Raw genomic sequence first — 27670 nt, 5'->3', positions numbered from 1 at the left:
CCCTCTGGTACTGGACTCTCCCAGCATCTGGAACATATTTCCTGCCTCTATCTTGTCCAATCCCTTAATAATCTTATATGTCTCAATCAGATCCCCCCTCAATCTCCTTAATTCCAGCGTGTACAAGCCCAGTCTCTCTAACCTCTCTGCGTAAGGCAGTCCGGACATCCCAGGAATTAACCTAGTGAACCTACGCTGTACCTCCTCCACGGCCAGGATGTCCTTCCTCAACCGTGGAGACCAAAACTGCACACAATACTCCAGGTGTGGTCTCACCAGGGCCCTGTACAAATTCAAAAGGATTTCCTTGCTCTTGCACTCAATTCCCTTTGTAATAAAGGCCAACATTCCATTAGCCTTCTTCACTGCCTGCTGCACTTGCTCATTCACCTTCAGAGACTGATGAACAAGTACTCCTAGATCTCTTTGTATTTCTCCCTTACCTAACTCCACACCGTTCAGATAATAATTTGCATTCCTGTTCTTGCTCCCAAAGTGAATAACCTCACACTTATTCACATTAAGCGCCATCTGCCAAGTTTCTGCCCACCCACCCAGCCTATCCAAGTCACCTTGAATTCTCCTAACATCCTCATCACATGTCACACTGCCACCCAGATTAGTATCATCAGCAAACTTGCTGATGTTATTCACAATGCCTTGACGTAAATCATTGACATAAATCGTAAACAGCTGTGGTCCCAATACCGAGCCCTGTGGCACCCCACTAGTCACCACCTACCATTCCGAGAAACACCCATTCACTGCTACCCTTTGCTTTCTATCTGCCAACCAATTTTCTATCCATGTCAATATCCTCCCCCCAATGCCATGAGCTCTGATTTTACCCACCAATCTCCTGTGTGGTACCTTATCAAATGCCTTCTGAAAGTCAAGGTATACCACATCCACTGGATCTCCCGCATCTATCTTCCTGGTTACATATTCGAAAATCTCCAATAGATTAGTCAAGCATGATTTGCCCTTGGTAAATCCATGCTGGCTCGGCTGAATCCTATCACTGCTATCAAGATATGCCGCTATTTCATCTTTAATAATGGACTCTAGCATCTTCCCCACTACTGATGTTAGGCTAACAGGGCTCTGTTTTCTCCCTCCCTCCTTTCTTAAAAGGTGGGATAACATTAGCCATTCGCCAATCCTCAGGAACTGATCCTGAATCTAAGGAACATTGGAAAATGATCACCAATGCGTCCGCAATTTCCAGAGCCACCTCCTCTAGTACCCTAGGATGCAGACCATCTGGACTTGGGGATTTGTTAGCCTTCAGTCCCATCAGTCTACTCATCACCGTTTCCTTCCTAATGTCAATCTGTTTCAGTTCCTCTGTTACCCTATGTCCTTGGCCCATCCATACATCTGGGAGATTGCTTGTGTCTTCCCTAGCGAAGACAGATCCAAAGTACTTAATAAATTCGTCTGCCATTTCTCTGTTTCTCATAACAATTTCTCCCAATTCATTCTTCAAGGGCCCAACATTGTTATTAACTATCTTCCTTCTCTTCACATACCTAAAAAAACTTTTGCTATCCTCCTTTATATTCCTAGCTAGCTTGCGTTCATACCTCATTTTTTCTCCCCGTATTGCCTTTTTAGTTAAGTTCTGTTGCTCCTTAAAAATTTCCTAATCATCAGTCTTCCCACTCACCTTAGCTCTGTTATACTTCTTTTTTAATGCTATGCTATCTCTGACTTCCTTTGTCAACCACTGTGGCCACTTTCCCCCCCTTTGAATCCTTCCTTCTCCGGGGGATGAACTGATTTTACACCTTGTGCATTATTCCCAAGAATACCTGCCATTGCTGTTCCACTGTCTTTTCTGCTAGGATATCTGACCAGTCAACTTTGGCCAGCTCCTCCCTCATGGCTCCATAGTCTTCTTTGTTCAACTGCAATACTGACACTTCTGATCTGCCCTTATCCCTCTCAACTTGCAGATAAAAACTTATCGTATTATGGTCACTACCTCCTAATGGCTCCTTTACTTCAAGATCATTTATCAAATCCTGTTCATTGCACAACGCTAAATCCAGAATAGCCTTATCCCTGGTCAGCTCTCATACAAGCTGCTCCAAAAATGCATCCCGTAGGCACTCTACAAACTCCCTATCCTGGGGTCCAGTACCAACCTGATCTTCCCAGTTCACCTGCATGTTGAAATCCCCCATAACTACTGCGACATTTCCTTTGCCACATGCCATTGTTAACTCCCTGTTCAACTTGCACCCGATATCCATGCTACTGTTTGAGGGCCTGTAGATAACACCTATTAGGGTCTTTTTGCCCTTACTGTTCCTCAGTTCTATCCACACTGACTCTACTTCTCTTGATTCTATGTCCCCCCTTGCAAGGGACTGAATCTCATTCCTCACCAACAGGGCCACCCCACCCCCTCTGTCCACCTTTCTGTCCCTTCGATAGCACGTATACCCTTGTACGTTCAATTCCCAGGTCTGATCCCCCTGCAGCCATGTCTCCGTTATCCCAACAACATCATAGTTACCCATTCGCACCTGAGCTTCAAGCTCATCCGCCTTATTTCTGACACTTTGTGCATTCAGATATAGAATTTTTAACCCATTTCTCCTCTCTCTGTTTAAATCGCTGCCTATTGTGCATAACCCAACTCCCCGAACTCTCACCGGGCTATACGCCCCTTGAATTTTGTTGTCCTTCTTAAATTTACTTACGCTTTCTGCACATTTAACTCCATGCTCCGTCAGACCATCCCTCTGCACATGTATCCTCCTTATCACTTGTTCCGCCTCACCTTTCTCTACTTCACACTTAATATTCTGGAACCGTGTAATCCCCACCTGTCCTTTATACTTCATCTCGCTATCCTCTCTCACATTCTGGATCCCTGCCCCCTGCAAATTTAGTTTAAACCCCTGACCCCAAGCAGCACTAGCAAACTTTCCTGCAAGAATGTTAGTACCCCTCCAGTTCGGGTGTAAACCGTCCTGTCAGAACAGATCCCAACTTCCCTGAAACAAAGCCCAATTATCTAAAAACCTGAAGCCCTCCCTCCTGCACCATCTTTTCAGCCACGTATTGATCTGTATAATCCTTCTGTTCCTTGCCTCACTCGCACGTGGCACAGGTAGCAATCCTGAGATTCCTGGAGGTCCTGCCCTTCAGCTTCGCACCTAACTCCCTGAACTCACTACGCAGGACCCCCTCACTCTTCCTACCCACGTCGTTGGTCCCTACATGGACCACAACATCTGGATTCTTGCCCTCCCTCTCGAGAATAACCTGCACCAGATCTGAGATGTCCCGGACCCCGGCACCAGGGAGGCAACATACCACCCGAGACTCCCGATCTCCCCCACAAAATCTCCTATCTGACCCCTTGACTATAGAATCCCCTATCCCTACCACTGTCCTCTCTTCCCTCCTCCCCTTCTGAGTCGAAGGTCCAACCTCAGTGCCAGAGACAGGACCACTGCAGCTTGTTCCTGGTAGGTCATCCCCACCAACAGTATCCAAAACGGTATACTTATTGTTGATGGGAATGGTCACAGGAGTGGTCTGCACTCTCTGCCTGCTCCCCCTCCATCTCCTGACAGTCACCCAGTTGCCTACCTCCCGTCTTTTCAGTGTGACTACTTCCCGATAACTCTTATCTATCTCTGTCTCTGCCTCCCGAATGATCCATAGTTTATCCAGCTCCAGCTCCAATTCCCTAACTCGCTCTGATAGGAGCTGCAGCTGGATGCACCTTCTGCAGGTGTGGTCATCAGGGACAACTGAGTTGACCCTGACCTCCCACATACTGCATACAGAGCACACCACTGCTCTAACGATCTCCCCTATTACCTGATCCCAGATTAATCAGAATAAATGAAAAAGTACCTACCGACCTTACCTTTTTGCCTCAGCAAGCACATACTCAGGCTCACTGATTACCTCTCACCGAAGACCCCCTTACGCCGAAGCCCACTGAGCCAAAGCCCAGCACTCTGCTCCCGCACCGACGCTGCCCGCACCTGAAAGTGGGCCTCTTTTTAAACTCCGCGCTCACCGCTGACGTCACCTGCGCCTGCGCGGTTTTACCTTCCTCCTCCTGAAGTACAACTGGAGATCGGAGGTAGTCCTGATCTTCCTCGGCCTATCTACAACGGCTGATCCTCCGATCCTCCGAACCCCAGTCGTCCGTCGACCTCGAGCACTCCTTGCTCCCGCACCGACGCTCCTGATGTGACTTCTGAGGCTCCTGTAACTTCCTCCTGATGGCAAAATTCAGAAGAGAGAATGTCCTGGGAGGTGGGGTTCCCTGATGGTGAATGCTGCTTTGCTGTGACGGCGTTTCATGTAGTTGTCCTCAGTGGAGGGAAGGTGCTTTACTTGTGATAGTTTGAACCATATCCATTTCTTTTTGTACGATTTTCCATTCACGGGCATTGGTGTTTCCATACCAGCCTGTGATGAAGCCAGTCAATATGCCCTCCACTACACATCTATAGAAAATTGTCAGAGTTGCAGATGTCATGCCAAATCTTCGCCATCTCCTAAAGTAAAGGCATTGCTGTGCCTTCTTTGTAATTGCACTTACATGCTGGGCCCAGCACAGGTCCTCCAAAATAATAACACTAAGGAACTTAAAGTTGCTAATCTTCCCCACCTCTGATCCTCTGATGAGAAATGGCTCATGGATCTTTGGTTCCCTCCTTCAGAGTCAAAATTCAGCTCTGTGGTCTTGCTTATATTGAGTAAGAGGTCGTTGTTATGGCACCACTCAGTCAGTTTTTAAACCTCCTGTCTCTATTCTGATTCATCACATCCTTTGATAGTTCTATAACAGTGGTGTTATCAGCAAACCTGGCCTGTGTGCACGGAGACTTCTTGAAGTATCACAAGATTCAGAATCATATGCATTATAAATCCATTATCTCAGTATTCGTCTGTAAGTATTCTTATAAAACAGAGTTGCAATTTGCAGTGTGGACATCAGGGAAAGGTAAATGGCTCAGTTGAAACTAACACCTGCAGTCTGTGTTCTGTTGTTGTGCATTAATAGTATTTAGAAAATAGATAAAAATTTGCTGACTGCAATTTTCAGGAGCCCTTCACACCTTGTGCCTCTATTTGGTGTGAAATGCTTTTTACTGTCATTGACCTAGGAAGGTTTAATCTAGTAGACATACAGTTTTTGTAGCTTTAGCTATTTCCTATTTTTGCATTTGAGATGTCATTCTCAATATTAGCCACTTAGGAATCTTGGAGTGATGTGAGATGAATAGCCTGGAATCAATGGAACTAATCCATCTCCTCTCTGCTACATGCAGTAACTGGCTCTTCCCCAACAGAAATGTGATATAGTTTGCTGTTCAGGTATGAAGAAGTATAAACTCAGTGATTACAGCTTTCTCTTATCCCTCTCCTTCAAAAACAGATGTGATTTTATATCAAACTGCAATTCTTCAAACAGCCACAGCATGACAACAGTGGAACATTGATGTCCAGAATTGGAACTTTGGGGTAGTGGAGGTATAATTTGTCCATCAGTGCTGATCACCCCATCCTTGGCCAAGCTGTTCCACCGTGAACACGATCTGTTATGAGTCAACATGATGCTTTCAGTTCAGGTCATGCATAGCATATACTTCTGCCGCACTGCTCAGGTGTTTCTGGGGTACAGGGGCTAGCGACCCTTGTGCCTGTTATCGCTGAGCAGCAGTGAGCCATCTGATTTGCCTATCAGAGTTCTCTTTGAGAACTAGTTGACTTGATCAGCATTTCTGATCTGGCTATTGTTCATGATTGCGCTTAAATAAAAAAAAAACAAGGCAACTTTTCTAACTCCTCCAAATCTGGCCACACAGAATGCAGGCAGTATTGTAGTATACTAGATTCTGTTTTAGTCTGGTGATATGTAATGGAAAATTGACCCACATGTCACCTGCTTCAACCAACGCAGCCACAATCTACAAAAAAAATTCTATGCGAAAGTGATAATGAAAAAAAAGTGCAGGATATAATTAAAAGTAGCCTCTGTTGCTTTTTTGAACAACTTGCTGTATGATCTGCATAAGGAAGACTGCTATTTGACTTGGATGTACTGGGATGGGACATCAACAAGTCAGGGGTAAATCTGAGCATTCTTTGTTTTCTTGAATGTGTCTAACTCAAGCAACCTTCAAGAGTTTGACTAAGTCTAAAACAGAGCAGACTGATCAATTGCTGTTTTGTTCACCACCTTATAAAAGTACTCTCTGTACCACATGTAAATGGTGACAAGCTGCAACTTCTACAACATGCATTGCGCAACTGCGTCAACACAAAATTTGGTTCGTTACTTCGGCATGATGCTCAGTGAAGATATCATAGGCTGAAGGTTACGGTCTTGTGCTAAACTGCTTTGTGTTCCTAGGCATTTTACCAACTATTGGTGCTAGAAAGAGTGTATCACCTAGCATTCTCTAGTAGCAGACCCCTAACTTGTGATCTTGCACAGTTAATATGCAAGATCATTATTACCTTTATTTACATGTCAAGTTTTCAAACTATTTTGAAATATTCCTTGAACTACTTCACAGACTGCTCCATAGGAGAATTTCACTGTATACACTATAAAGGGACCAGGAAGAAGCCCCACAATTATTTCTTCAGCAGTTTGATAGGGGCACAACTGCGCAAGTGCGTGGACATCAGCCAGTGAGATTAGCGAGAAGAGTTTAAAAGGAGACAGTCCTTCAGCCTACAAAGCTGTGCCGAACATGTCCTCACCTTAGAACTACCTACACTTACCCATAGCCCTTTATTTGCCTAAGCTCCATGTACCTATCCAGGAGTCTCTTAAAAGACCCTATCATTTCCACCTTCACCACCGCCACCAGCAGCCCGTTCCACGCACTCACCACTCTCTGCATAAAAAAACTTACCCCTGACTTCTCCTCTGTACCTATCTCCAAGCACCTTAAAACTATCACCTCTTGTGCTAGCCATTTCAGCCCTGAGAAAAAGCCTCTGACTATCCACACAATCAATGCCTCTCATTATCTTGTAAACCTCTATCAGATCACCTCTCATCCTCTGTCGCTCCAAGAAGAAAAGGCTGAGTTCACTCAACCTATTCTCATAAGGCATGCTCCCCAATCCGGGCAACATCCTTGTAAATTTCCTCTGCATCCTTTCTATGGCTTCCACATCCTTCCTGTAGTGAAGTGACCAGAATTGAGCACAGTACTCCAAGTGGGGTCTGACCAGGGTCCTACATAGCTGCAACATTACCTCTCGACTCTTAAACTCAATCCCACAATTGATGAAGGCCAATGCACCGTATGCCTTCTTAACCACAGAGTCAACCTGCGCAGCTGCTTTGAGTGCCCTATGGACTCGGACCCCAAGATCCCTCTGATCCTCCACACAGCCAAGAGTTTTACCATTAATACTATAATCTACCATCATATTTGACCTACCAAAATGAACCACCTCACACTTATCTGGGTTATCACCTGTCAGAGTACTGTTGGGGGAGATGGCCTACCTGGAGGTAGCAACAGCGGCCGTGCCTGTGGCACAGAGATCAGCCCTGTGGCTCAGAAGGGTAGGGGAAGGAAGAGGATGGCAGCAGTGATAGGGGACCCTATAGTTAGGGGGTCAGACAGGCGATTATGTGGACGCAGGAAAGAAACACAGATGGTAGTTTGCCTCCCAGGTGCCAGGGTCCAGGATGTTTCTGATCGTGTCCATGGTATCATGAAGTGGGAAGGAGAACATCCAGAGGTCATGGTACATATTGGTACCAACGACATAGGTAGGAAAAGGGAAGAGGACCACAAAGGTAATAATCTCAGGTCTATTTCCTGTGCCACGTGACAGTGAGTATAGGAATAGAATGAGGTGGAGGATAAATGCTTGGTTGAGGGATTGGAGCAGAGAGCAGGGATTCAGATTTCTGGATCATTGGGTCCTCTTTTGGGGCAGGTGTGACCTGTACAAAAAGTATGAGTTACACCTGAATCCCAAGGGGACCAGTATCCTGGCAGGGTAGTTTGCAAAGGTTTTTGGGGGGAGTTTAAACTAGAATTTCTGGGGGGTGGGAACTGAACTGAAGTGACGGAGGAACAGGCTGTTGGCTCACAGATAGAGAAAGCTTGGAGACGGTGCGAGAGGGAGGATAGGCAGATTAAGATAGAGAAGGGACGTGCTCAGACCGAAGATTTGAGATGTGTCTATTTTAATGCAAGGAGTATTATGAACAAAGCAGATGAGCTTAGAGCATGGTTCAGTACTTGGAGCTATGATGTTGTGGCCATTACTGAGACTTGGATGGCTCAGGGGCAGAGATAGTTACTTCAAACCCCAGACTTTAGATGTTTCAGAAAGGACAGAAAGGGAGACAAAAGAGGTGGGGTCTGGCACTGTTGATCAGAGATAGTGTCATATCTGCAGAAAAAGAGGAAGTTATGGACGGATTGTCTACGGAGTCCCGGTGGTTGGAAGTTAGGGAAAAAAGGGGTCAATAACTCTACTGGGTGCTTTTATAGACCACCCAATAGTAACAAGAAAACCGAGGAGCAGACAGGGAGTCAGATTCTGGAAAGGTGGAATAATAACAGGGTTGTTGTGGCGGGAGATTTTAATTTGCCAAGTATTGTTTGGCATCTCCCTAGAGTGAGCGGTTTAGATGGGGTGGAATTTGTTAGGTGTGTTCAGGAAGGTTGCTTGACACAATATGTAGATAAGCCTACAAAAGGAGAGGCTGTACTTGATCTGGTATTGGGAAATGAACCTGGTCAGGTGTCAGATCTCTCAGTGGGAGAGCATTTTGGAGATCACAATTCTATCTCCTTTACCATAGCATTGGAGAGGGATAGGAACAGACAAGTTTGGAAAGTGTTTAATTGGAGTAAGGGGAAATATGAGTCTATCATACAGGAACTTGGAAGCATAAATTGGAAACAGATGTTCTCAGGGAAATGTGCAGAAGAAATATGCCAAATGTTCAGGGAAAATTTGCATGGGGTTCTGCATAGGTACATTCCAATGAGACAGAGAAAGGATGGTAGGGTACAGGAACTGTGGTGTACAAAGGATGTTGTAAATCTAGTCAAGATGAAAAGAAGAGCTTACGAAAGTTTCAAAAAACTAGGTAATGATAGAGATCTAGAAGATTATAAGGCTAGCAGGAAAAAACTTAAGAATGAAATGAGGAGAGCTAGAAGGGGCCATGAGAAGGTCTTAGCAGACAGGATTAAGGAAAACCCCAAAGCATTTTACAAGGATGTGAAGAGCAAGGGGACAAGACTAAGAGAATAGGACCAATCAAGTGTGACAGTGGAAAAGTGTGTATGGGACCAGAGAAGATAGCAGATGTACTTAATGAATACTTTGCTTCAGTATTTACTACGGAAAAGGACCTTGGGGATTATAGGCATGAATTACAGTGGACTGAAAAGCTTGAACATGTAGATATTAAGGAAGAGGATGTGCTGGAGCATTTGGAAAGCATCAAGTTGGATAAGTCACTGGGATCGGACAAGATGTACCCCGGCTACTGTGGGAGGTGTGGGAGGTGAGGAAGGAGATTGCTGAGCCTCTGGCAATGATCTTTGCATCAATGGGGTGGAAGAGGTTCCGGAGGATTGGAGGGTAGTGGATGTTGTTCCCTTATTCAAGAAAGGGAGTGTAGATAGCCCAGGAAATTATAGACCAGTGAGTCTTATTTCAGTGGTTGGTAAGTTGATGGAGATGATCCTGAGAGGTAAGATTTATGAACATTTGGGGAGGTATAATATGATTAGGAATAGTCAGCATGGCTTTGCCAAAGGCAGGCCGTGCCTTACAAACCTAATTTAATTTTTTGAGGATGTGACTGAACACATTGATGAGGTTAGAGCAGTAGATGTAGTGCATATGGATTTCAGCGAGGCATTTGATAAAGTACCCCATGAAAAGCTTATTGAGAAAGTAAGGAGGCATGGAATCCAAGGGGACATTGCTTTGTGGAGCTAGAACTGACTTGCCCACAGCAGGCAAAGAGTGGTTGTAGACGGGTCATATTCTGCATGGAGGTCGGTCACCAGTGGTGTGCCTTAGGGATTTGTTCTGGGACCCCCACTCTTCGTGATTTTTATAAATGACCCGGATGAGGAAGTGGAGGGATGGTTTAGTAAATCTGCTAATGACACAAAGGTTGGGCGTGTTGTGGATAGTGTGGAGGGCTGCCAGAGGTTACAGCAGGATATTGATAGGATGCAAAACTGGGCTGAGAAGTGGCAGATGGAGTTCAACCCAGTTAAGTGTGAGGAGGTTCATTTTGGTAGGTCAAATATGATGGCAGAATATAGTATTCATGATAAGACTCCTGGCAGTGTGAAGGATCAAAGAGATCTTGGGGTCCGAATCCATAGAACACTCAAAGCTGCTGTGCATGTTGACTCTGTGGTTAAGAAAGTGTACAGTGTATTGGCCTTCACCAATCGTGGGATTGAGTTTAAGAGCCGAGAGGTAATGATGCGGCTCTGTTGGTCCCTGGTCAGACCCCACTTGGAGTACTGTGCTCAGTTCTGGTTGCCTCTCTAAGGAAGGATGTGGAAACCATAGAAAGGGTGCTGAGGAGATTTACAAGGATGTTGCCTGGATTGGGGAGCATGTCTTATAAGAATAGGTTGAAAGAACTCGGCCTTTTCTCCTTGAAGTGACGGAGAATGAGAGGTGACCTGATAGAGATGTACAAGATGTCTTTTTCCCAAGGCTAGCACAAGAGGGCACAGCTTTGAGGTGCTTGGAAGTACTTACAGAGGAGACATCAGGGGTAAGTTTTTTTACGCAGAGAGTGTTAAGTGCATGGAATGGGCTGCTGATGACGGTGGTGGAGGCAGATATGATAGGATCTTTTAAGAGACTCCTGGATAGCTACATGGAGTTCAGAAAAATAGAGGGCTGTGGGTAACCCTTGGTAATTTCTAAGGTGAGGACAAGTTCGGTACAGCTTTGTGGGCCAAAGGATCTGTATTGTGCTGTAGATTTTCGATGTTTCTATAACATGCATTTTCCTGAGAGAAATTTTGAATGGATAATACACATAGCCTTGTGAATGGTGCAGACCAAAATCACAGCTTTGCAGCATTAGAACATTGTGTATTGGTTTCAGTGAGAGTTAACGTTTAACCATTAATAAGGATTCTTTTATTGCCCAAAATTATATCAATCGTAGTTTAACATCCAGAATTAATTGTTGGTGAGATTTTCAATCACAGCCATCTTTATGAGATCAGCACAGTTCATAAGGAGAAAAATTTAATTATGTTGAAAGATCAAGCTAAGTATTATTTGAAGGCCAGACACATTTCTCTGCAAGCATGCAGAGTATTGCACAACTCTGCAAAACAAGAGCCTCGTCTACACTAACCCCACCACAGGCACTGCACAAATGGTCCTCCTTCAAACAATCCACTGAAGGAATTCAGCAAGTAGAGCAGTATCCTTTGTGGGGAAAGGAGTAGTCAACATTTCATCCCCTTTTCTACCTTTCTCCCCCATGGATGTTGAGTTCTTCCTGCAGATTGTTTCTTTCACTGGATTCCAGCATCTGCAGTCTCCTGTGTCTTCCATAGCTGACCTTCAAAACTGGGGCCAGAAAAAAGTACTTCAGAAAAGTGATTCCATGTTGAGAAGTGAATAAACCAAGGACATCGAACAAAAGAAATAGTACCAAAAACTTCTCCACCTTTCCTCACTTTTCTGACTTCAGGGAGTAATCCTTAAATAGATCACAATCCAGGAGAAATAGAGCTCTGTCAGCTACTGGGGAGCTTTGGCAAGGAATAATTGTTTGCTGCAGTGTTAGGAAAGTGAGGTAGTCAAAGGAACCCCCACAAATGGGTCAGAGAAATCTACATGGGCTTCTTAAGAAGAATATATCTGGTAAGTTGCACTCAACAGATAAGTGTCTGTAAGGGTAAAACTACACTCTATGATTACATGCATTTTTACAATTCAAATACTTCTTTTCAGAGTTAGTGCAAAAGTTTCGTTGAGCAAAGCTTGAACCTTCAAGTTTAGTTAGTGGAGTAAATTTTTACTTCTGCAAAGCAACTGTGAACAATAGTCCCCTATGGAATGCCTGTCAATGGATATAACCTTTTGGTTTCCAAGAAAAAATTGTTGAGAGTGGGTTTGTGTGTCTTGCAAAAGACTTTTTTTTTAATGTCTTGAAAACCACATGAAAATTACAGATAGTGACTACGCATGCTTCTTTTGCATGACATCGTTCATTATTGGCTCAACTATAGGAAATAAGTGAACACTGAAGAGCAGATCAAGGCAGAGCTGTTTCAAGTTTCACTGCAGTGTCTTCGGGTTCTGGTTGGAAAGCAGTTTTTGCAAGAAATCTACAATGGGTTGCACCAGGTTGCTTCAATTCACAGTTGTTCTCATGCTAGTGGGGACAGACTTTGGGATGAATTCATGTAAATTTTGCACTTTTAATGTTATTATGATAAAGGAACACTTCGATTCAGTGTTGTGCAATGTAGTTGGCAACTTAAACACCCTGTCTTGTATTTTTCAGATCTTCGGCCAAGCAAGGTTACCACTAACTGTTGCAAGATGGTATCAAGACGGCCAATCACTGATCATATTACACATTATAGGATTCAAAATGCTCTTTCTCCATGTGTGTCTGCTGTCATGTAAGTAATTATTTTTAAGCTCATCACTTGTAAAGAACCTTTTAAAAAAATCCACAGGTGATATTTGATTATTCTTTTGAAGGAGGTGTTTCTTTTTTTGTTTGCTCTTTTGCTTTAATGATAGTTTTGATTGGTGTTCCTGTTAATGATTTGATAAGTTGCTTAACTTCATGAAAGTTCCAATTTATTTTCATTTCTCCGGCATTTTAGTTTCTACACTGTGAGCAGGGGACCTCTCTGTTCAGACCCGAATGCGCGCTGGGTAACAAAAAGGATTGATGAGATCAAGTAAGTTAAACTTATGATTTCAGATTTCCAGATTTAGTTTTATTTTTTTATTTTGCTAATATTCTGGCTGCTTATAGTACCTTATTATAGACATGCAATATCTGACACAGGATACTATAGTCTGAGCTAAAACCAGCATATTATGCCTAAACAAAGGAGACTACAATGGGATGAGAGAGGTACTAGCTAGCATAGATGAGGAATACCATTATATGGTGGACAGTTGAGGAAAAGTGGAAGATTTTCAATAGAAGGGATATGGTGAGAAGGCAGGAGATGGGGGCTGAGAGGAAAATGGGTTCTGCCATGATGAAGTGGCGGAGCAGACTTGATTTGTCAAATTGCCTAATTTTGCTCTTATATCTTATGGACTTTGAGACTTTTACCGTGCCATGGTCTGTTCTTATCAAATTACGGTATTGCTTTGCACTGTTGTAACTATATGTTATAATTATGTGGTTTTGTTAGTTTTTAATTCGGTTTGTCATGTGTTTCTGTGATATCATTCTGGAAAAATATTGTATCATTTCTTAATGCATGCACTACTAAATGATAATAAAAGAGGACTGCGCGTCCTCATAATCTAATCTAATCTAATCTTTTAGTCTATAGATTTTTCACTGTGCTCAACAGAAGTATATTCCAGTTAAAATCAAAGGCACTAAGGGTGGGGAAGGCCTGTCTTGAATATTTAATGAAACAAATTGGGCACCACAGTAGTGTAGCAGTTAGCATGTTGTTTTTACAGGCAGGGTGTTGAATTTTGGAATTCAATTCCAATATCTTCCGTAAGGAATCTGTACGTCTTCCTAGTGGAAACCGCGAGTTTTCTCTGGGTGTTCCAGTTTCTTCCCACTGTCCAAAGATGCACTGATCAGGAAGGTAATTGCTCATTGTAATTTGTCCCCGTGATTAGACTAGGGTTAAATCAGGGGTTGCAGGGTGGCGCAATTCGAAGGGCCAGAAGAGCGTATTTTGTGCTGTATCTCAGTATGTAAAAGAAGCCACCAGACTAGAAGCTTATACATACCAAGAGTAGTGGAAAACTAGAAGACCTGGAAAACTTTAAGAAGCAACAAAGAACCGTTAAACAAGCAATAGGAAAGGGAAGATAGATTGAAAAAGTAAACTGGCACAAAATATAAATAACAAATATTAAAAACTTTTATAATTATATAAAGCAGTTAAAGGTGGTTGAAGTAAATGTGGCTCCATTGGTAGATGAGACGGGGAAATTAACATTGAGTAGTGTGTAAGTGGCGAAGACCTTGAATAACTACTTTAGAAACAGAAAACCTACAGCACAATACAGACCCTTTGCCCCACAATGCTGCGCTAAACATTTACTTACTTTAGAAATTACCTAAGATTACCCATAGCCCTCAATTTTTTTATGCTCTATGTACCCATCCAAAAGTCTCTTAAGATACCCTATTTTATCTGCCTCCACCACCATCACAGGCAGCCCATTCCAAGCACTCACCACTCTCTGTCTAAAATACCTACCCCGACATCTCCTCTGTACCTGCTTCCAAGCACCTTAAAACTGTGCCCTCTTGTGTTAGCCATTTTAGCCCTGGAAAAAAAGCCTCTAACTATCCACATGATCAATACCTCTCATCTTATACACCTCTATCAGGTCACCTCTCATTCTCTGTCACTCCAAGGAGAAAAGGCCGAGTTCTTTCAACCTGTTCTCATAAGGCATGCTCCACAATTCAGGCAACATCCTTGTAAATCTCCTCTGCACCCTTTCTATGGCTTTCACATCCTCCCTGTAGTGAGGTGACCAGAACTGAGCACAGTACTCCCAAGTGGGGTCTGACCAGGGTCCTATATAGCTGTAACATTACCTCTTGGCTCTTGAACTCAATTCCATGGTTGATGAAGGCCAATACACTGTATGTCTTCTTAACCACACAGTCAACCTGCACAGCAGCTTTGAGTGTCCTTTGGAGTCGGACCCCAAGATCCCTCTGATCCTCCACACTGCCAAAAGTCTTACCATTAATACTATATTCTGCCATCATATCTGACCTACCAAAATGAACCACCTCACACTTATCTGGGTTGAACTCCATTTGCCACTTCTCAGCCCAGTTTTGTATCTATCTATGTCCCGCTGTAACCTCTGACAGCCCTCCATACTATCCACAACACCCCCAACCTTTGTGTAAGTCCTCATGGTGAAGAACACTAACATGACAAAGAGATGTTATGGATATGATAGGAAGTAAGGACCTTGATGCAATACTTGACACTAATGAGGTAGTTTTGAGTGAATTAATGGGTCTAATGTTAGACAAGACCTCTGGTCCTGAGGGGATGCATCCCAGGATATTGAAGGAAATAGCGGAAGTTATAGCAGACACATTTATGATCATTTACCAGAATTCTCCAGACCCTGCAAAAGTTCCCATTGGTTTGGAAGAGAGTGAATGTCATGTCGCCATTTAAAAAAGGATGTAGGCTAAAGATGGATAACTAAAAGCCACTTGGCGTAACATCTGTAGTTGGGAAAAAATCTTGAAGTCACCACTAAGGAAGAAATAGCAAGATATCTGGGTAGAAGTGATTCCATCAGGGAGACAGCATATGGATTCATGAAGAGCAAGTTCTCTTTGACAAACCTATAGGAGCTTTTTGAGAATATAATGAGTACAGTGGATAGAAGGTAAACAAGTAGATGTTGAATACTTCGCTTTCCGTAAGGCATTCAGTAAGGTGCCAGATAAAAGATTTATCTATAAGATAAAGATGCTTTGGTTTGGGGTAAATGTACTAGTGTGGATGGAATATTGGTTAACCAATAGATGGCAGAAATTTGGGATAAGTAAGTGTTTCTTTGGGTGAAAATCAGTGATAAGCAACGTACCACAGGGGCCATTGCTGGGCCTGCAATTTTTTAATGTATTCATTAATGATTTGGAAGAGGGGATCAACTATAGCATAACGAAGTTGGCCGATGACATTAAATTGAATGGAAAAGCAAATTATGTAGAGGATGTGTAGAGTGTACATAGCGGCCAGTACAACCATGATCTTATTGAATGGCAGAGTAAGATCAATGAGACAAATGGCCGATTCCTGCTCTTATTTCTTATGTTTTTATGTTCTTGTGATGCTCTCAGATATACATACTATGCAGTCAGTGCAGAATTGACAAAATATGGTACAGTACAATACATGAACTACCACCCAATATCTAATAACATAGTATATCTGAAACTGCCTAAAAATCAGTAAAACAAGAAAACCTGGGGTTATCATGGCTAATAAGCATAAGGCTATGTTAAATATCAAAATTCAGTTTAGAATGTTTAATAGCATTAGGCTTTTGTTAAGAAATAATTTAGTGTATTTCCTGCCTTTCTTAGAGATTATCCATAGTTTTAGGTAACTGTATCATGATGCAGTGGGATTATGATGTAGTGGCCATTACAGAGACTTGGCTGGCACCAGGGCAGGAATGGATTCTCAATATTCCTGGATTTCAGAGCTTTAAAAGGGATAGAGAGGGCGGAAAAAGGGGAGGAGGGGTGACACTACAGGTCAGGGATACTATTACAGCTACAGAAAGGGTGGATAATGTAGCAGGATCCTCTTTTGAGTCAATATGGGTGGAAATCAGGAACAGGAAGGGAGCAGTTACTCTACTGGGGGTATTCTATAGGCCCCCTGGTAGCAGTAGAGATACAGAGAAGCAGATTGGGAGGCAGATTTTGGAAAGGTGCAAAAATAACAGGGTTGTTGTCATGGGTGACTTTAACTTCCCTAACAACACACATAAAAGTTGCTGGTGAACACAGCAGGCCAGGCAGCATCTCTAGGAAGAGGTGCAGTCGACGTTTCAGGCCGAGACTCTTCGTCAGGACTAACTAAAGGAAGAGTGAGTAAGGGATTTGAAAGTTGGAAGGGGAGGGATGGAGCCAAGAGCTGGACAGGTGATAGGCAAAAGGGATACAAGAGGATCATGGGACAGGAGGACGGGGAAGAAAGACAAGGGGGGTGGGGGGGACCGAGAGGACGGGCAAGGGGTATATTCAGAGGGACAGAGGGAGAAAAAGGAGGGTGAGAGAAAGAATGTGTGTATAAAAATAAGTAACAGATGGGGTACGAGGGGGAGGTGGGGCATTAGCGGAAGTTAGAGAAGTCGATGTTCATGCCATCAGGTTGGAGGCTACCCAGACGGAATATAAGGTGTTGTTCCTCCAACCTGAGTGTGGCTTCATCTTTACAGTAGAGGAGGCCGTGGATAGACATGTCAGAATGTGAATGGGATGTGGAATTAAAATGTGTGGCCACTGGGAGATCCTGATTTCTCTGGCGGACAGAGCGTAGGTGTTCAGCAAAGCGGTCTCCCAGTCTGCGTCGGGTCTCACCAATATATAAGAGGCCGCATCGGGAGCACCAGATGCAATATATCACCCCAGCCGACTCACAGGTGAAGTGTTGCCTCACCTGGACTTAACTTCCCTAATATTGATTGGCACCTGATTAGATCCGATGGTTTAGACGGGGCACAGTTTGTTAAGTGTGTGGACAGGCCGACTAGGGGGAATGCCATACTAGATCTAGTACTAGGTAATGAACCGGTTCAGGTCACAGATCTCTCAGTGGGTGAGCATCTGGGGGACAGTGACCACCGCCCTCTGGCCTTTTGCATTATCATGGAAAAGGATAGAATCAGAGAGGACAGGAAAATTTTTAATTGGAGAAGAGCAAATTATGAGGCTATAAGGCTAGAACCTGCGGGTGTGAATTGGGATGATGCTTTTGCAGGGAAATGTACTATGGACATGTAGTCAATGCTTAGAGAGCTCTTGCAGGATGTTAGGGATAAATTTGTCCCGGTGAGGAAGATAAAGAATGGTAGGGTGAAGGAACCATGGGTGACAAGTGAGGTGGAAAATCTAGTCAGGTGGAAGAAGGCAGCATACATGAGGTTTAGGAAGCAAGGATCAGATGGGTCTATTGAGGAATATAGGGAAGCAAGAAAGCAGCTTAAGAAGGGGCTGAGAAGAGCAAGAAAGGGGCATGAGAAGGCCTTGGCGAGTAGGGTAAAGGAAAACCCCAAGGCATTCTTCAATTATGTGAAGAAAAAAAGGATGACAGGAGTGAAGGTAGGACCAATTACAGATAAAGGTGGGAAGATGTGCCTGGAGGCTGTGGAAGTGAGCGAGGTCCTCAATGAATACTTCTCTTTGGTATTCACCAATGAGAAGGAACTTGATGATGATGAGGACAATATGAGTGAGGTTGATGTTCTGGAGCATGTTGATATTAGGGGAGGGGAGGTGTTGGAGTTGTTAAAATACATAAGGATGGATAAGTCCCCGGGGCCTGACGGAATATTCCCCAGGCTGCTCCACGAGGCGAGGGAAGAGATTGCTGAGCCTCTGGCTAGGATCTTTATGTCCTCGTTGTCCACGGGAATGGTACTGGAGGATTGGAGGGAGGCAAATGTTGTCCCCTTGTTCAAAAAAGGTAGTAGGGATAGTCCGGATAATTATAGACCAGTGAGCCTTACGTCTGTAGTGGGAAAGCTGTTGGAAAGGATTCTTAGAGATAGAATCTCTGGACATTTAGAGAATCATGGTCTGATCAGGGACAGTCAGCATGGCTTTGTGAAGGGCAGATCGTGTCTAACAAGCCTGATAGATTTCTTTGAGGAGGTGACCAGGTATATAGATGAGGGTAGTGCAGTGATGTCATCTATATGGACTTTAGTAAGGCATTTGACAAGGTTCCACACGGTAGGCTTATTCAGAAAGTCAGAAAGCATGGGATCCAGGGAAGCTTGGCCAGGTAGATTCAGAATTGGCTGGCCTGCAGAAGGCAGAGGGTTGTGGTGGAGGGAGTACATTCAGATTGGAGGATTGTGACTAGTGGTGTCCCACAAGGATCTGTTTTGGGACCTCTACTTTTCGTGATTTTTATTAACGACCTGGATGTGGGGGTAAAAGGGTGGGTTGGCAAGTTTGTAGATGACACAAAGGTTGGTGGTGTTGTAGATAGTGTAGAGGATTGTCAAAGATTGCAGAGAGACATTGATAGGATGCAGAAGTGGGCTGAGAAGTGGCAAATGGAGTTCAATCTGGAGAAGTGCGAGGTGGTACACTTTGGAAGGACAAACTCCAAGGCAGAGTACAAAGTAAATGGCAATATACTTGGTAGTGTGGAGGAGCAGAGCGATCTGGGGTTTACATGTCCACAGATCCCTGAAAGTTGCCTCACAGGTGGATAGGGTAGTTAAGATAGTTTATGGTGTGTTAGCTTTCATAAGTCGAGGGATAGAGTTTTAGAGTCGCGATGTAATGATGCAGCTCTATAAAACTCTGGTTAGGCCACATTTGGAATACTGTGTCCAGTTCTGGTCACCTCACTATAGGAAGGATGTGGAAGCATTGGAAATGGTACAGAGGAGATTTACCAGGAAGCTGCCTGGTTTAGAGTGTATGCACTATGATCAGAGATTAAAGGAGCTAGGGCTTTACTCTTTGGAGAGAAGGAGGATGAGAGGAGACATGATAGAGGTGTACAAAAAAATTAGAGGAATAGATAGAGTCGATAGCTAGCGCCTCTTCCCCAGGGCACCACTGCTCAATACAAGAGGACATGGCTTTAAGGTAAGGGATGGGAAGTTCAAGGGGGATATTGGAGGAACGTTTTTTAGTCAGGGAGCGGTTGGTGCAAGGAATGCACTGCCTGAGTCAGTGATGGAGGTAGATACACTAGTGAAGTTTAAGAGACTACTGGACAGGTAAATGGAGGAATTTAAGTTGGGGGCTTATATGGAAGGCAGGGTTTGAGGGTCAGCACAACATTGTGGGCCAAAGGGCCTGTATTGTGCTGTACTATTCTATGTTCTATGTTCTATGATGTATGATATTGTATTCCACCTCCCTTGCTTTATATTTTTATGCTTATGCATGAAGAATTGCTTTGACTTTTCTCCCCTTTCTTGTCTGTCTGGTACATTTACCTCTTTCATCTGTAATCTACCAGTTAGGGCAAGATTTATCAAGTCCTGCTTTAAGTCGGTCCTTTTGAAGGATCTCAAACACAATAAACCCCCCATTTTTATAAACCCAATAACAATTCATCACGAATTTCATATTTGCTTCCACTTTTCAGTTGTGTCAGCTTAAATTCTTGATGTTTCTATTTTTTTTCATTTTTAGAACATGATTCTATTTGTTTCATCCTTGCTTGTCATTTCTGAGCCACTTCCCTTTGAATCTTGGCAACTAGCTTTCTTTCTAAGAAGTTAAAAAGACTTACAAATCATCTCTTTTCAGCACAAATTAAAAAGTAACAGTAACAAATTAAACAGTAATTGGAAACTAGAACTGGAACAATAAGGCCTGGGGGATATAATTTTTAGTCAGGCGGATTAAAGAATATTATTGACCAGGATACCTGCAATTCTATTTGATCTCGCTTTTCACTGGAAAAACTTCAAGGTATCTGTTTCATCCATGTAAAATATGTTCTAGTGTTCTGTACATTAATCCTTGCATGTTATGTAAATTCATAATCTGTTCATATGATCTGTCTATAATTGTAACATATTTTCTTTGTTTCTCTCAAGCAACAGGGTAGAGGATGGCAGTAACTAACAAGACAGAGATGAAGGCAGATGTCATTTTTATGTTACATGAACATCCACGTCGTCTGCTCTTTTGATTTCCAAAAACTTCACTTTCTTACAGAAACTCAACGGATTCCTAGTTTTCTAGTATTAATAATAATCAAATAGAAATTATATTCAGTATTGGAATCCACTAAACATCATGAAACATCATAAATCTTTTCATTAAATGTGCTTGATTTTCATATTAGAAGTTGATTTTTAGATCAATTATAGCATTAAAACTTAATAAAAATATCCAGCAATAGAACTTCAGAATACATTAAAGAATTTTAACTACATCCCTAGGTTTACTCATTGCAAGAAACTTAAAGTAAGCATACTTGAAAATTCTATTGCACCCTAAAGGGTATGCTAGAATTGAACAGGTTTTGTGGGACAATAGATTAACATAGGAACTCGGCCATGGGCCCTTCTGACATTTTTTAGGATATGCTTTATAAAGGATTGCAGTATTCCATGAGAAACCATTAGATTGGGAGCTTCAAAATGAAAAATCTACAGAGACTTTCTGTTTCTAGTTCTAGTTCCTGTCTATTGTCAGATGTCAAAATATTTGTGTAATACTGATGTTCTGATGCTCAGAGCATCAATACTGACCCAGCAAAATATTTGTTTTATATTTTCATCTAATGAGCATTTTTACTTTGTGCAATTTATGTCTTTCGCGTTATTTTAAGGTAAGGGTGTCAAGCGATTTGAAACTTAGCAGGATAATGAAAATAATAGAAGCAAACCACAAGCTAACGTAGACTGAAGGGACCAGATGACCTATTCTAATCTCTAGGGATGCCAGACATTAGATATTTGAATATAAAGATCTAACAATCCTTGAGAATGCTCGAAGTTACTCAGGTACTTCAGGTATATCATAATTAAGAGCGTTTGCTGTTGGAGTACTATTTTTTGCATGATGCACAGACATTATAACAGTGCTATAGAAACTGTAGGAGCATAGGTTGCAGGCATTTTGTCCATGGGAATTCTTCTATAGGTACATTACTGAATATATTACACTTCCATTGTTTTATTTTAGATATTTGGAATATCATTTTACCTTATTAATAAAAGAAAATATAAGCATCAAATAATCTCTATTGTGTGTTCTTTAAAGCCATTTTATAACAGGCATTGACATGACAACCATCATCCAATATTTCATTATACGTCATGTCATATGACATGGGTGATCTTGGTCTTTCCATGACCATGATTGGTCTTGGCAAATTTTTTTACAGAAGTAGTTTGCCATTTGCCTTTTTCAGGGCAGTGTCTTTAGAAGATGGATGATCCCAGCCGTTATTAATACCCTTCAGAGATTGTTTGCCTGGTGTCAGTAGTCGCATAACCAGACCCTGTGATCTGCACCCGGTGCTTATACGACCATCCACCACCTGCTCCCATGGCTTCACATGACCTTGATCAGGGGAGGGGGCGAAGCAGGTGTTACACCTTATCCAAGAGTAACCTGCAGGCTAATGGAGGGGAGAAGTGCCTTACGCCTCCTTTGGTAGAGACGTATCTCCACTCTGCCACCTTATGACAACCATAAAGATATAATATTAAACACAAGAGATTCAGGTGATGCTGGAAATCCAGAGAAATCCAGAAAATGCTAGAGGAACTAAGCAGGTCAGACAGCATAGGTAGAAAAGAACAAAGTGTCAGTGTTTTGGGCCGAGATCCTTCATCAGGACTGGAAAGGAAGTATGAAAAAGCCAGAATAAGAAGTTGGGGGGGTGGGAGAGAGAAGGAGTTCAAGCTAGATGGTGATAGGTGAAGCCAGGTGAGGGCAAAGGTAGGTGAGTGGTGGAGGGGGGATGAACTCGGAAGTTATAATATCAAATTTCATGCCATCATGTTTAAGACTACCCAGATGGAATATGAGGTATTGCTCCTCCAACCTGAGAGTGGCCAATCATGGCAATAGAGGAGGCCATGGACTGCAATGTCAGAATGGGAATGGAGGTTGGAATTAAAATGGCTGGCCCCAGGGAAATCCTGCTTTGTTACAGACAGAGCAAAGATACCCGAGAAAACTATCTCCCAATTTACGTCAGCTCTCATCGAGGGAGAGGAGGCTTCACCAAGATCACCTGATACAGTAGATGACTCCAACAGACTCACGTGATGAAGTGTCATCTCTCCTGTAAGGACTGCTTGGGGCCATGGATGAAAGTGAGTGAGTAGGTGAATGGGCAGATATAGCACTTCTTCCCTTGCAGGGATAAGTGCCAGGAGGAAGATCAGTGGGGAGGGACGATTGGACAAAGGGATCATAGAGAGAATAATCCATGCAGAAAACAGAGAGTCATCAGATTACATAAATTTTTATTACACACTTGGAAACAGAAATACCCGGATAACTTATACTGTTCAGCACCTGTCAAATTCAAGACAGTTGGCACTTGGTAAAAAGGGATAAGGAATATTGAGATTCCTCACCACCAGCACTCTTACCCCCATGGCTGAACTTGTTCTCACCCCGCACATCTTCTCTTTTAACCTCTCTCACTTCCCATAATTCAAAGATTCAAGATTGTTTACTGTGATTTCTTGTACACAAGTGTAAAAGGGAACTAAATAATTGTTAATCTGGATCTGATGCAGCACAAAAAGAACCACAAAATATAAAGAACACAACATTAATAAAAACACAACAAATACAAATACATACTTACATAGATTGATTGGATGTCTAGCCTGTACATAAGATGACCCACCAGGAAATAATAAAGTAGTGGTGGAGTTTGTGGGTGGAGGTGTTCGTCAGCCTTACTGCTTTAGGAAAGTAACTGTTTTTGAGTCTGAACAACAGGAATTCTGCAGATGCTGGAAATTCAAGCAACACGCATAAAAGTTGCTGGTGAACGCAGCAGGCCAGGCAGCATCTCTAGGAAGAGGTGCAGTCAACGTTTCAGGCCGAGACCCTTCGTCAGGACTAACTGAAGGAAGAGTGAGTAAGGGATTTGAAAGTTGGAGGGAGAGGGGGAGATCCAAAATGATAGGAGAAGACAGGAGGGGGAGGGATAGAGCCAAGAGCTGGACAGGTGATTGGCAAAAGGGATACGAGAGGATCATGGGACAGGAGGTCCGGGAAGAAAGACAAGGGGGGCAGGGGGACCCAGAGGATGAGCAAGGGGTATATTCAGAGGGACAGAGGGAGAAAAAGAAGAGTGAGAGAAAGAATATGTGTATAAAAATAAGTAACAGATGGGGTACGAGGGGGAGGTGGGGCAATAGCGGAAGTTAGAGAAGTCGATGTTCATGCCATCAGGTTGGAGGCTACCCAGACGGAATATAAGGTGTTGTTCCTCCAACCTGAGTGTGGCTTCATCTTTACAGTAGAGGAGGCCGTGGATAGACATGTCAGAATGGGAATGGGATGTGGAATTAAAATGTGTGGCCACTGGGAGATCCTGCTTTCTCTGGCGGACAGAGCGTAGGTGTTCAGCAAAGTGGTCTCCCAGTCTGCGTCGGGTCTCACGTGTGTGGCCTTTTATATATTGGTGAGACCCGACGCAGACTGGGAGATCGCTTTGCTGAACACCTACGCTCTGTCCGCCAGAGAAATCAGGATCTCCCAGTGGCCACACATTTTAATTCCACATCCCATTCACATTCTGACATGTCTATCCACGGCCTCCTCCACTGTAAAGATGAAGCCACACTCAGGTTGGAGGAACAACACCTTATATTTCGTCTGGGTAGCCTCCAACCTGATGGCATGAACATCGACTTCTCTAACTTCCGCTAATGCCCCACCTCCCCCTCGTACCCCACCTGTTATTTATTTTTATACACACATTCTTTCTCTCACTCTTCTTTTTCTCCCTCTGTCCCTCTGAATATACCCCTTGCTCATCCTCTGGGTCCCCCTGCCCCCCTTGTCTTTCTTCCCGGACCTCCTGTCCCATGATCCTCTCGTATCCCCTTTGCCTATCACCTGTCCAGCTCTTGGTTCCATCCCTCCCCCTCCTGTCTTCTCCTATCATTTTGGATCTCCTCCTCCCCCTCCAACTTTCAAATCCCTTACTCACTCTTCCTTCAGTTAGTCTTGTCGAAGGGTCTCGGCCTGAAACGTCGACTGCACCTCTTCCTAGAGATGCTGCCTGGCCTGCTGCGTTCACCAGCAACTTTTATGTGTGTTGCTTGTTTTTGAGTCTAATGGTTCTGGCATGGAAACCACATAGCCTCCTCCCTGATGGAAGTGGGACAAACAATCCATGAGAAGAGTTAGTTTATACGTGTCCCTGATGGCACATAGTCTGGTACTGGTGATGCCTTGGACAGTTTTGACTACCCGTTGTAGAACCTTGCTATCTGCTGCAGTGCAGTTTCCAGATCGAGCAGTAATGCAGCTTGTTAGGGTGATCTCTACTGCACATCTGTAGAATGATGTTAGTATAGATGTGCAAAGTCCTGCTGTCTTCAGCCTCCTCAGAAAGTAGAGACATTGATGAGCTTTATTGACAGTGTAGGATGTGTTCTGGGACCATGAGAGGTTGTGGGAGATGTGCACCCCCTGAGATTGAAACTCCTTGCAGTCTTCACTGCAGTGTCGCCAATGTAACGGAGGGTGTGAGTGGTTACAAGTTCTCCTAAAGTTGATAACCACCTTCTTAGTCTTTCTGACATTAACAAAAACTTCATTTTCCTGACACCAAGCCTCGAGCTCTTCCACTCTCTGTAGGCTGTCTCATCGTTGCTGTCTAACCATGAGCACCTACATAGGTCCCAGCTACGCCTGCCTTTATGGTGACTAGTTGGAAAAGTGTTTCGTAGTAACAGTCCCCAACTCTTCTTTGGTTACATCAACAACTGAACTGGTGCCGCTACTTGCAACCATGCAAATTCATCAATTTTATCACCTTCGTCATAAATTCACATGGACCATTTTTCTGTCACACTTATCACTCTTTATTTTTGCTTACTACAACACAGAATGAGAGCATTCAGTCCATGTCAGATCCTAACACAATAGTCCCATCAGTCCCATTCTCCCTCATTAACTCACCATAGCCCTGGAACTTAGCTTGTCTCCACTGCCCACTTTGATCTCGTTATCACTTTTAGTAACTTACACCAGTCAGTTAAACTATCAGCATGTTTTGGGACATTTGACTGAACTGAGCTCATACAGGCTAAATCACTTAAGAATAGCATATTACCTTCCCTGAAGGACGTTTGTGACTCTAGATAATTTACCAGTTCTATTGTTCTCCTACATGATAACAGTTTACAGTTGACTGAATTCAGACTTCTCATTTCATCCAAGGTCATACAGTTAGTCCCATCATATCTTTAGCCTTCATGGAGATAATCTTAAGATATACATCTTCCTTGAATGATTCCACAGTCAGTCCCTATCCAACACTGCACTCTCTCATCTGTGTTATTACCTTCTAAAAGCAAAATTTTCCACTATGTCAACTTGTCTGGGCCCAGGCTATGTCTGGGAATATTTTTGTTCCTTTCTAGATCATCCCACAGTGTACCTTTTTGTCCAGTAGCTAAATCATCATATCTTTAGCCTTCATGGAGATAATCTTAAGATATACATCTTCCTTGAATGATTCCACAGTCAATCCTTATCCAACACCGCACTCTCTCATCTGTGTTATTTCCTTCTAAAAGCAAAACTTTCCACTACGTCAACTTGTCCGGGCCCAGGCTATGACTGGGAATATTTTTGTTCCTTTCTAGATCATCCCACAGTGCACCTTTTTGTCCGGTAGCTTAATGCTTCCCGTCCTTTCCTTAAATGGTAAAACTGCATCAACTCTTCATTTACTTTCTATCCTTCCCTGAGCCCATATCTCCTTTCTTTGGATTCCTCATTCTTCAACTCACCAAGACAGTTTTTAAATCCTTCAGTTTTTGCTGTCAACCTGATTATAAACTCTCCTTTCTTGCTTGCAATTCAACCGCTCTTCACCATGATTCTATGGGTAGAGGTTGGCTTCTCACCCATGGAAATTTAAGAAAATTCAGCAGGAGGAAGTGTTCATCTGACCTATCAGATTCATCCTTGTTTGGTTTTAACTCCCCACATTTAACTTTGGCCTTTTTTCCCCCAGTAGCTCCTATGGATTATATATCAAGTCAAGTCAAGTCAAGTCGCTTTTTATTGTCTTTTCGACCATAAACTGCTGGTACAGTACACAGTAAAAATGAAACAATGTTCCTCCAGGACCCTGGTGCTAAATGAAACAACACAAAACTACACTAGACTAAGTGAGACAACACAAGGCTACACTAGACTATGTAAGACAACACAAAAGCTACACTAGACTACAGACCTACACAGGACTACATAAAGTGCACAAACCAGTGCAGGGCAGTACAATATATAATAAACAAGACAACAGGCACAGTAGAGGACAAATTACAATATAATAATAAATGATGTAGATGTCAATTTAGTCTCTGGGTATTAAGGAGTCTGATGGCTTGGGGGAAGAAACTGTTGCACAGTCTGGTCGTGAGAGCCCAAATGCTTCGGTACCTTTTGCCAGATGGCAGGATGGAGAAGAGTTTGTATGAGGGGTGCGTGGGGTCCTTCACAATACTGTTAGCTTTGTGGGTGCAGCGTGTGGTGTATATGTCTGTAATAGCGGGAAGAGAGACCCCGATGATCTTCTCAGTTGACCTCACTATCCACTGCAGGATCTTGCGATCCGAGACGGTGCAATTCCGGAAACCAGGCAGTGATGCAGCTGCTCAGGATGCTCTCAGTACAACCTCTGTAGAATGTGGTGAGGATGGGGGGCGGGAGGGGGGGGGTGCGGAATAGACTTCTCTCAGCATTCGCAGGAAGTAGAGAAGCTGCTGTGCTTTCTTGGCTAAGGAGTTGGTGTTGAAGGACCAGGTGAGATTCTCCGCCAGGTGAACACCAAGAAATTTGGTGCTCTTAATGATCTCAACGGAGGAGCTGTCAATGTTCAGTGGAGAGTGGTTGCTCCGTGCTCTCCTGAAGTCAACAACCATCTCTTTTGTTTTGTTCACATTCAGCGACAGGTTGTTGGCTCTGCACCAGTCTGTTAGCCGCTGCACCTCCTCT

At 43.3% G+C, this 27670-nt stretch overlaps 1 protein-coding gene across 1 annotated transcript; it reads left to right on the top strand.

The window, feature by feature from the left end:
• The first annotated feature begins 12271 nt into the window (after positions 1-12271).
• LOC140195962 (eotaxin-like) lies at positions 12272-21687 on the top strand. Its single transcript, XM_072254650.1, has 4 exons — positions 12272-12443; positions 12545-12665; positions 12876-12953; positions 20548-21687. The coding sequence occupies exons 1-4, from the start codon at positions 12371-12373 to the stop codon at positions 20573-20575; spliced, it is 300 nt and encodes a 99-aa protein (XP_072110751.1). The 5' UTR covers positions 12272-12370; the 3' UTR covers positions 20576-21687.
• The last annotated feature ends 5983 nt before the right edge of the window (positions 21688-27670 follow it).

Source organism: Mobula birostris, chromosome 4 (assembly GCF_030028105.1).
Source record: "Mobula birostris isolate sMobBir1 chromosome 4, sMobBir1.hap1, whole genome shotgun sequence".
Lineage (NCBI taxonomy): Eukaryota > Metazoa > Chordata > Chondrichthyes > Myliobatiformes > Myliobatidae > Mobula > Mobula birostris.
The sequence above is the reverse complement of the archived record's forward strand: the minus strand, read 5'-3'. Positions and strand labels throughout refer to the sequence as shown.